The sequence below is a fragment of the Salvia miltiorrhiza genome, unplaced genomic scaffold (assembly GCF_028751815.1).
Source record: "Salvia miltiorrhiza cultivar Shanhuang (shh) unplaced genomic scaffold, IMPLAD_Smil_shh original_scaffold_302, whole genome shotgun sequence".
Taxonomy (NCBI): Eukaryota; Viridiplantae; Streptophyta; class Magnoliopsida; order Lamiales; family Lamiaceae; genus Salvia; species Salvia miltiorrhiza.
This window is the reverse complement of record NW_026651523.1, coordinates 606,090-617,474: the sequence shown is the minus strand read 5'-3', so window position 1 is coordinate 617,474 and position 11,385 is coordinate 606,090. Positions and strand designations below refer to the sequence as shown.

Below are 11,385 nucleotides of genomic sequence, written 5' to 3'. Positions count from 1 at the left end.
AGTTCCAATGACGATTACCTCCGATAGAGATACAAAATTCACCTCACGTTTTTGGATGAGCTTACACAGGGAATTGGGTACTAAGTTGAATTTTAGCACAGCTTTTCATCCACAGACGGATGGACAGTCTGAAAGAACTATACAAGTTTTGGAAGATATGATTCGGACTGTAGTGTTAGATAGAGGAGCTCAATGGGAACAAGTGTTACCCCTGATTGAATTTGCCTACAATAATAGTTTCCAAACGACTATTAACATGGCACCATATGAAGCCCTCTATGGAAGAAAATGTAGATCTCCGCTTTATTGGGATGAAGTAGGAGAAAGAAAAGTGTTAGGTCCTGACGCAGTGGAAGAAATGATCACAACTGTGAGACAAATTCGGCAACGAATTAAAGAAGCTCAAGATCGCCAAAAATCTTATGCCGACACTAGACGCACAGAGATTCAATTCGAAGTGGGAAGTAAGGTCTTTTTGAAAGTTTCCCCTTCTCGAGGGATTCACCGATTCGGTATAAAAGGAAAGCTCAAGCCTAGATTTATAGGCCCATATGATATATTAGAAAGAGTAGGCCCTGTTGCCTATAGACTCGCGTTACCTCCAAATTTCGTGAATGTTCACAATGTCTTTCACGTGTCGCAGTTGAGAAAATACGTGTTTGACCCGAAGCATGTTATTCATCGAGAGGATATATCTCTTGAACCGGACCTGAAATATGAAGAAAGACCCGAAGCTGTGTTGGATAGAAAGATCCAACAATTGAGAAATAAGTCAATTGCCTTAGTCAAAATACAATGGCGACATCACGGGCAAGAAGAAGCAACTTGGGAATTGGAGGATAAAATGAAGGAAAAATATCCAGAGTTGTTTCCCGAAGGTGAGATTTCAAATTTCGGGACGAAATTTTTTTAAGGGGGTAAGGATGTAATACCCCGTATTTTGAGAAGCTATTTGTGCCCTAGCTCGTATTTAAATTGAGTCTTAAATAGTAGCTAGAGGAATTATGCATGTGGGCGAATAAATGAGATAGGAATTATTTTTGAGAATTATAGAAGGCGATATTATCTTTCTCGGGTCATATAAATTCTCTTATTGAGAAACCTATCTTCGCCCTATATTTTTATTAAAATGTCTATGTGATATAAATATTTTACTTGGTAGAATATTCACATATGATTTATTGATGCATTGTTATTATGATATTAGTTATATCATAATTGAGAAAAATTTCCTCACATGAATAAATATATTTTCCCACATACTAAATAAGGTTATAATTATTCAAGTATATATATATATATATAGATAGATAGATAGATAGATATATATATATATATATATATATATATAGAGAAGGGTTCAATAGAGAAGTACAAGTATTTAGAGAAGAGAGAAGTGATCTGGAGCATTGATTCCTTTAAATCTAATGGCCGAATTTCAATCAGCATTTTCCCTTAATTATTTTCGAAAAGGTCATTATAGTAATTGCATTTCATAACTAACCGTGTATTAAGATACGTAATCTTTCATTATCTTCTTTTTTTTTGGTAAGATTTGATTATACCATATCTATTCAGTAAAATTCCTCTTGCTGTGAAATTCTTCCTACCGTAAAACTCAATATCAAAATTCAGTATCAATCTCAGAATCTTCGTCTCGGAGAGTTAAAAAAAAACGACGTGTGTTCTTCAGAAAATTGAAGTCGGCTTCCATGGATGATACAGGTAATTTTTTTTCTTTTCATTGTAGTTTTACACGGTGATTCCAAACAAGTATATATTTGTTGTTTTTTTCGAACTCGTGCATTATATGTTCATAATGATTCAGTGACATCTTTTTGTTAATGATTTGTATTTCAATTATCCATCTACACCAGTTTCTTGTATACTGTTATGCGTACTGTTCTGTTCGATTTTTAATAGTTTCTGTTCGTTTATAGAACTGAATAGTTCATTTGTGTAATGTGTTCTGCGCTGTCATTTTCCCACATTTTTTGTTCTTTGTAACTACTACAGTTTATTTATTTAATGAGCATTAACGATCAATTCATGTTCTAAAATTGTCTCTATTGTATTTTTTGTTTTCAAGTATATCCGGCGTATGAAGAAGATGAAACAGTTGAACTTACAATCCCTGAATGCGAGTCTAAGAGCAAACCGTTTGTGGGGCAGATTTGTCCTAATTTGGATGTAGGATGTGAGTTTTACGACGATTATGCAGAGTTATGCGGTTTTACATCCAGAAAAAGCACAAGCACAAAGGATGATGATGGTACAATTATTTTATACTATGTGTTATGCAATAGAGAAGGTATTCCTCCTAAGCCCGACGAGTCATTGATGCCCAAAAGTAAACGCTCAACCAAGAAGCGTAAGAGAACGTCATGCAAGGTTAATTGCAGGGCTCGGATTATTTTTCAAATTTCAGATTTTGGTATGTATAAGGTGCGCACGTTCATTGAGGGTCATAATCACGCCATGGTTCCTACTGTATCTAGACACCTTATGCCCGTGAACAGGAACGTTACCCCCGTCCATGAGATGTGGATTACGTCCGCGATTAAAGCAAACATTGGGCCTATTAGATCTTTCCGTATGTACAGAGAGATTATGGGCGAATATGAGGATATTGGTTGCGTCAGTAATGATTTCAAGAATTTTGTACGTGATCTTAATGTTTACGCACTTGATTCAGATGCTCACATGATTTTGCAAACATTCATGAATAAAAAAGAGTTAGGCAATGGCTTCCAATATTTCTATGATGTAGACGATGAGAACAGGCTGCGTCGGTTGATTTGGACCGACGAAGTATCTGTTAAGAACTACAAATTATTTGGTGAAGCTGTGTCCTTCGACGCAACATACAATACCAACAGGTATTTTTAATTTTTCTATGTTCTGTGTAATTTTGTTTTTGTTTCTTTATGTGTTCAAATTATTTATTAAAATTGTTCTTATTTTGTTTTGTGTTCAAACGTTTTTACACGACTGTTCGATAGTAATTGGTAACTGTTCAAGTAGGTTAGAAAGGCAGTTTTATTCTTTTTATATTGTTGTAGTATGAACATTTATTTTTTTCCGTTTTGATGTCATAGTATTAAAGATTCGTTTTTTGCCTTGACAGGTATAAAATGATCTTCACACCGTTCACGGGTAGGGATAACCATGGCAAGTGTTTGTCTTTTGGGGCAGCCATCATATCTCGAGAAGATGTTGATTCGTATTCTTGGGTTTTGGAAAAGTTTGTTGAATGCGTGGGAAATGCCCCACCACTATTAATAACTGATCAAGATCCAGGGTTGAAAAAGGCTGTTGCGGCAGTTTGGCCTCAAACACGTCACAGATATTGCATGTGGCATATTACAATGAAGGTTGCTGAGAAGATGCCGCAAAGATTGAGGGATAGCACTGAGTTCAAAACCAACTTTGGGAATTTTGTTTGGTCTGAATTTGATGAGCCTGCTGTTTTTGAAGAGAATTGGAAAAATCTTATGGATGAGTACGACTTGTCAGATAATAGATGGTTTTCTGATATGTTCGATGATCGTTCACACTGGATCCCTGCATACTTTAGAGATGTCAGTATGAGTGGATTATTCAGAACTACATCGTTGTCAGAGAGCGAGAATAGCTACTTCAAACGGTTTGTCCATAAGAATGCAAATCTTATGTTGTTTTATATGCAATATTGCAGTGCATTGGAGGCTCAACGACATAATTATCATAAGACTACCTTTGCTGACGAGACCGGAGTTCTACCCATGAAGACGAGACTTAAAATAGAGAAGCATGCTGCAACCATATACACCAACAACATATTCAAGGAGGTACAAGAAGAGATAGTTGCTTCGCAAACCTATTGCAATATGTATAAGATGGAGGAGCAAGTTGATGAGAGCATATATACTGTGCATGACAATATTGATGGGAAATTCGTGGTGCGACATAGACTGTCGGACGCTTATACATATTGCAGCTGCAATCTGTTCGTCAGGAAAGGTATTCTGTGCAAACACATTTTTCTTGCATTTCGCACATTGCAAGTTGAAAGAATTCCTGATAAATACATATCAGTTCGCTGGAGTAAATTTAGTAGATTGTCGGCCATGGTTCCTGGCTTTGACCTCGGCAGTGCACCAAGCCAAAATTCTGTTATTGGTAACAATAAGTTTTTCAACGTTGTTGGCAATTGTATTGTGTATGTTGGTGACAATCAAGTGCTACGTGAAGAACTGCTTGCTGCGCTGATTGAAGTTGAAAAAAGATTTGCGAAAGAGGGCAGTACAGAGTCTAAGCTAGAAGCTAAGCATAGGGTTTTCAAGGATTTTTATGGTACTGCAGCACCGGAAGTACCATCTGTGTTACCTCCTCTCATATCCAAAACGAAAGGCAGTGGCGCAGGTGGAAGAAGAAAATCTGACCAAGAGAAGGCCATGGCTCTTGCTAAGAAGCCATTGCGTAATTGCAAGAAATGCAATACGATGGGGCATCATGATTCGAGGAATTGCCCAACAAATAAGCTTTCTCATTAATCTTGTTGAGCATTTTTTTTTTACTGTGAACCTTTGTGTATTTGATTTTCAATAACGATGCTAGACTTTTTAAGTTGATATCATTTTGTTGACTTTTTTTTTATTCATTATGTGTATAGTTTATCTAGTGATTTTGTTCAATTCTATTTGTTGACTGCCCTACAAAGCATTATTAAGTTGAATATTTTTTTTTATTGTGAACCTTTATGTATTTGAAAAGTAGTAACGCCAGTGGATTTTTATAGTTGATATCATTTTGTTGACTTTTTTATTTTCACTATGTCATGAAATTCACATATGGAAAAATTGTATCTATTTTTTGGCGAAATATTTTGTATGTTCATCTTTTGATCTTATATGTTCAAATTTTAACGCATCCTGTTCATTGTCATAATATGACATTCACATATGGAAAAGTATTAACTTTAAATTCCGATTTTATATTATGTTGGACCTGAATTTTAGATATTACACTTTAAATAGTATTTTAAATACAGTTAAATGGCCCAACTAAATAAAACACACTTACAAAAAATTCCATAGATTAATCAAAACAATTTAAATTAATAGGTCCAAAACAATTTAAATCAAGATAATTCAACTTAAATCAATAATATCTCAAAACAATCTAAATCCATAATATCTCTAAAAAACGATCAAGTCACTTGGAAGTGTTAAGTTAAATAAGTTCACAATTCAAGGCAATTTAAATTTATTTAGAAATCAATCTAACTCAACCCACCAAGACTGAATCTATGTTAACCGATGGATCACTGCAAATCTTACGATATTCAATTGCAGCATTGTCCTCAATCTCTTTCTTCACTTCGTTCCTAGCGCATGATATTATGGACGAGCAATACCTCACCCGCATTCGAGAGATTTGTCGTGTACTTATGTTGGACATGTCACACTTCCAATTTGACGAACTATCTCCCATGAATGTCTCCAAGTGGCGCATAAGATAAATAGCTGTGTCCAATGTATTTCTCTTGTCCGCCCACTTCAGTTTGACAATTTGCATTTTGGAATTCGACACCGATTTTGACTTCATGGTCTCTTCTTTGTAGTTGAGATAATACGCCAATAGTGTACGCTGCAATTTATTAAAAAATTGGATAATTTCAGACATAGAGAAGGCTTCAACAGAGAAGCTAAATATTGTGGAAAATAGAGAAGTCATAAAATAAAAACGAACAGATCTATAATTTTAATGAACAGATAGTAGTTCTAAATACTTACAACTTTGGTGCAAAGGCTGTCATACTTCCTGAAATCATGATCACCTAATATGTCTATGAGACTGTCCAGCACAAAGATTCGTTCCCTTTTTAAATCCACACACAATGCAAAGTACCGTTCTTGTTCATATACGGGGAAGAAAAACTGTCCAATAACAAATATATTACAAATAATATTTACATTATTTAGAAAAGTACTGTTCCTGTTCAATTAAAAAGTAGTTGCGTACCATATCAATGTTCTCAATTGGATTTTTTCCAAACTCCGTCAACTCCACATATAACTCCATCACGAATTTAGCTCTTTGTGATTCAAGACTTAAATTTTCTGGAGCTATACTGTCAAGCTAAAAATAATAATAAAATATAAATTAGAGTTTATTCCCTAATGATCTTTTTTCCCTTGGGAAATCCGTACACCCTGTAGACATCATCTTCCTCAATTTGAACCTTGGTCAAATTGTCAATCTCAAGTGTGCAATTCCTATTGTTGAATCTGTCCAGCACCCAATATGCCATTTTGGATGGCACCCTATTCACATTAAACCCCAATATCTGTCCGAAACCAATATCCCGGACGGCAGCCTTCTGTGCATCGTTCAATTCAGCCAATTTTTTGAAGAAGGCTCTAGTTGTTGTACGAGTCTTCAGCTGCGGGTGGTCTGCTTTCTCCTTCGGCTGAACACCATTCTTGCTCTGCAGAACGCGTCTTCTACATTTGACATTCTTTGGATTTGCAAAAACCTTTTTTTTGCCCCTCTTTCTCTTTGGTTCATTTGACATGGACTGATCTGTAAACATAATGAACAAACTAATTAGTTTAAAGAACACAACAACAAATATTAAATGAAAATTTATTTGTAATAAGTGTTAATAGAATTCGAACAGGATTCATAAATCAAATGAACAGATACATAAACTAAAAATAACTAATTAGTAAGAAGTAAAGCCACCATTATAAATTTATAACTCCCTTTCGAACATGCATCAAAACTGATTTGAACAGATAAATAAACTAAAAAAGAACTAACTTGTACCAAACCAAAAGTCATTTGATCAGATAAATAAACTAAAAAGAACTAACTTTAAAAACTACAAACTCATTGCAACAACTACCATTACAAATAAACTACATTTCAATGTACACATAAACTACAAAGAAAAACAAGATTTGATCACATAAAACTCATTTGAACAGCTAAATAAACTAAAAAGAACTAACAGGTAAACAGTAAAAACTCATTTCAATCTACACATAAACTACAAAACTCATTTGAACATGCATCAAAACTCATTTGAACAGCTACATAAACTAAAAAGAACAAACAGGTAAACAGTAAAAACTCATTTCAATGTACACATAAACTACAAAGAAAAACAAGATTTGGAACATAATATATTATATACCTTCCACATTTTTCAATCCCGATGATTTTCCGATTTTTTTCTTCTTTGATGCACGAGTAGATGACGATCCTTCACCTATACATTATATTGTATTGATTAAATAAAAAATATTAACACTAAATGTATCACATAAAACAAAGAGAAAGAACATAATATGAGCATACCTTTCTTCCTTTTCTTGCCTGTTTGAGCCTTTATACCATCTGTACAAAGGAAATATAATCCATTATACAATTGACAATTAGCAACAATATAAATAAAACTATATTTGAAACCTAATCCATACCATCTAAAGCCTTTTCTTTGCCTTTTGCCGAACCCATACAGAATACCTACAGAGTTAAATCATAAGTGAGAAATAAAGTAAAGACAAGAAGACGACAACCGTACGCACTAATCTGACAATTAAACCAAAGTAAAATGAGCAAACAATTCTGAAAATTATGGGGGGGGACCATTAACTGTTTTAGGTAATTTCGTAGTTCCGAAAGTTCGAAAGACGACAAAGAATTCTAAAATTAACATGGGACCATATTAATTTATTGTCGACGCCATGTATATTTGAACATCCAAAAGACATTTCAACATCACACACCCAATATCTTGTCGAAAGAATATGCTACTGAAATCCATAGATCTAAACTATATTCAAAATTCGAACAAAAAACTATCGGAATCCCTAAAAGAACCAACATTTCCCGATCGAAAATTTCCAAACTAATACGAACAAAATCAAAAAAACACTATAGAAAGTTCGAAGAAAAACAAAGTTAAAGAACAATCGATGAAAAAAACGAACAAAACCAATGAAACCAACGCACCTTTTAATTATTTGTTCGAAATCTTCTCTTACAAGTCGAAATCGAACTCGAAATAGCCGAAGAATTGCAGCAGTCGCCGATTCGCCGGAAAAAACCCTAGATCTAGTGGGTTTGGTATGCGGTGGTTGTGAAGAAGGTAGGTGAAAGTAAATGTTCAGTAATTATCGCGATTTCCGTTTTTTTACTGTGTTCAATTTACTATTTCACCCTTTTTTAATTAAAATCAGTATTTTATAGTTTAAAATCAGTCATTAATTGTATAAAAATTAGCCTGCCGAAATAAATAGGAACCGCTAGATCTAGTGTTTTCTATGGCTAAGATCTATTCTTTATTCTCTATACATAAGTGTATTCTTTGTTGAACCCTACCCTATATATATATATATATATATATATATATAGATGCATCTCTCTTTCTCTCTCACTCTCTCACCCTCACGCAACACTCCCTCCCCACTCTCCCACATTATTCTTCTCTTTCCCATAATCAACACTCTCTCCCCACTCTCCCACATTATTCTTCTCTTTCCCATAATTGAAGATCACATGCACCTAAAAGGCTAATCTACTAGCCAACACATTCCTACACACTTTAAGCTCACAAGCACATGCACACCTCTCTCTCATTTCCCTCCCTCTCTTCTTCTTCTTTATTTTCGCAGCCCCTCCCCTCTTCACTTCACCTTACTTTCTTTTTTGTTCCACCAAATATAGTAAGAACTAAGGTTTCTTAAAGTGTTCATCTTCAAGCTCAAGCTCCAAGCATACTACGCATCATCCTCTACTCCACCTCCATTGATCTTGTTGGTAGCAACCTCAATCCTTCTCTTATGTTATATATATATATATATTTTCATGATATATAGGCATGTATATTGAAGCATATTGAAGCATGATAGTCCCCTCTCTACTCTTGTGATTTTCGAAAATGTTGGTGAAAGAAAGTGTTATGAACTCCTTCAAAACTTTCACTACTTTTCATATGCTCATACCCTTCTTCATGTAGATGCATGAGAATGGAAGATAGTTCGTGAAAACCCTTGAGAGAGTTATATGTTATGATAATTGAAGCATGATGAGTTATTAGTGTGAAAATGCATGAGAATGGTGATGAAAGTATAGATCTATGATGATATGTGTATATGTTGTTGTTTCAACCATTTTGAGAAGTTTTCTTACGTTATGGACTGATCAGTCGACGAGGTTCCCTCGTCCAAAAATCTTCAAAATTTTACAAAGTGTAGATATATGTGTCTTGAGGACTCTGGTAAAATTTCAAGTCATTTGGACTTCGTTTACTACCTTTTTAAAATATAAATGTTTTACTGCGCATTTCCGCCGGAAATTTAGAAAGGCAGTCTCTAGAGTCACACTTTTCAGTAACTTTCAAAAACATTCAGCCTCCAAAAGTTTTATGATAGAAAGATACATGTGTTATACAGATGCGTGTAAACTTTCAAACCCTTTGACCAACGTTTACTATTTTTAAAAAATCCTAGCTTCCAGTCGTGCAAAACTGCCGAATCTGGTAGACTGTGGGAAAACACCCATATCTCTTAAACCACTTGGAGTTTTTCACTCTACGTTTTTTTAAACGAAACTAGACTCAAAGAGGTTTTCATTGGTATAAGTCTTGAATCCAGGAGATTCCTGAGTTGAAGCAGTTTATTCGTTAAAGTTGAGACAGAACAGAATGTTAAACTGGTAGTGTCCGAAAATATTACCTTGATTTTGTGTTAAGAATTTTTAAAGAGCTTTGGTGGAATTATACACCATGATATGGCATGAAAATGCTACTAGAAAGTTTTATAAATATTTTTCAAGGCTTACATGAATATTTGAGAATTTCCCTTCAAGGAAAAAGATTTCAAGTTCATAGAATGACTTTTAAGTCATTTGACTATTGAGATAATTCATTTATATTATGTGAAATATTGTTTATTTGAAGCATGAATGATTAAGTGATTTTTGAATGCTATTTACCTAGGATTGAGAGTCTTTTAATTGGATAAGATATCCGATTAAATTGGGAGGTCCAATTGGGTAAATAGTGGAGAAGTTATAAGATGAGATTAAGCATTGATGCAAGTATAAGTATTGAGATATTAGTTAGATGAATTCTAACTAGAGTTTATTTTGTCACATGGCAATCTAAACCACGTGCGCCACCAAAGGTTCGAGTGACGGCCGGCGTTAGTACGACTCTGAGCGTTACGTCATCGACCCCTGAGACAGGTGGGCTTTATTCTAACTCTATTATGGCTAGCTACCATGATAATAAGTTCAAATGCAAATTCTTATGAAAATGAAGCATGTTGAAGCATTATTGATGAGTATTATGAAAATTGTCAACTTGCCATATTTATTATTGATGAGAATGAGATATGGTATGTTGCCTCTATGAAAGACATGATTATGATCATGATGCAAGATATCGGCCTTTGACTGATTTATATGACAGTAAAGGTTTTGTGCGCAGAGGTGATCGTGAGCCGTCTCTAGTCGGCCGGTCACGGTGATTTGAAGGAGGCCTCCTTCTCTTCACCTTATATATATATTATATGAGTTCTCATAGTTGGCACATACCGTGAATATTTAATGTCTGCAGACTAATGATATTATTATGATGATGCAAATGAGTTTATGACAGAAAAACATGAACAGGTATTTTTAATCTCAGTTAAATCATGTTGATGCATTGAAAAGGGCAAGATTGACATATAGCTCTAAGAGCAACATTTCAATTATTTCCGGCATGAGTCCACTGAGTGCTTTTTGGTACTCAGCCCTGCATGTATTTCTAAATATGCAGGTCTGGCTTGGCGCGAGGATGGGTGAAAGCTGTTGGAATTGTCAGTTGGCTGTGTCTTTCCTATGTCTCATATTTATCTTTATAAGCTTTGACTCTATAAGAATTTGAACTCCCTGCTATATGTCTTCACACATATAGTAACGCATCTCGCTGCATAACTCTGATGAAACTCTTTATTTAATTTGCTTATGTCTGTAATATCCCTTAAGGGAAATACTTCTCAGACCCTTGCTAAATTTCAATGGCTTAATCATGTTTACCCAAGCTAGTAATTATTTTGGTCTTGAAATCCTTCTTTAAAATGAGTAAAGTTTGCAATTGCTTCCGCTAAAACAAGATGTATTCCTATTTCTTTCACTATTTCTTTTATTAGTCGTACGATACTTGGTATACGCTATCACTGGCTATATCGGGCTGCGACATCTCTGTTGGAAGATCAATGTTATCGCACATCAATGGAGATTTCTTGTTGAGTTTTCTCAATCTCTTGAGATTCCTCTGGTCCGCTGCCTTCTGGCACCATTCGGACAGTTTCTTGTGGACATAAGACATCCTCCTTGAAGCGCTAT

At 34.8% G+C, this 11,385-nt stretch overlaps 2 protein-coding genes and 1 long non-coding RNA gene across 3 annotated transcripts; 1 reads left to right on the top strand and 2 right to left on the bottom strand.

Moving 5' to 3' along the window:
* Positions 1-5,151: 5,151 nt before the first annotated feature.
* On the bottom strand, positions 5,152-6,120 carry LOC131003931 (uncharacterized). Its single transcript, XM_057930500.1, has 3 exons — positions 6,007-6,120; positions 5,778-5,921; positions 5,152-5,631 (listed from the first exon to the last, which is right to left on the bottom strand). The coding sequence occupies exons 1-3, from the start codon at positions 6,064-6,066 to the stop codon at positions 5,269-5,271; spliced, it is 567 nt and encodes a 188-aa protein (XP_057786483.1). The 5' UTR covers positions 6,067-6,120; the 3' UTR covers positions 5,152-5,268.
* A 34-nt stretch (positions 6,121-6,154) lies between these two features.
* Positions 6,155-7,594, bottom strand: LOC131003994 (uncharacterized). The gene is made up of 4 exons (XM_057930567.1): positions 7,470-7,594; positions 7,348-7,386; positions 7,184-7,258; positions 6,155-6,567 (listed from the first exon to the last, which is right to left on the bottom strand). The coding sequence occupies exons 1-4, from the start codon at positions 7,504-7,506 to the stop codon at positions 6,155-6,157; spliced, it is 564 nt and encodes a 187-aa protein (XP_057786550.1). The 5' UTR covers positions 7,507-7,594.
* Positions 7,595-8,526: 932 nt separating this feature from the next.
* On the top strand, positions 8,527-11,043 carry LOC131003985 (uncharacterized). Its single transcript, XR_009094876.1, has 3 exons — positions 8,527-8,811; positions 10,179-10,239; positions 10,817-11,043. It is a non-coding gene; the product is annotated as an uncharacterized LOC131003985 (long non-coding RNA).
* Positions 11,044-11,385: the final 342 nt, after the last annotated feature.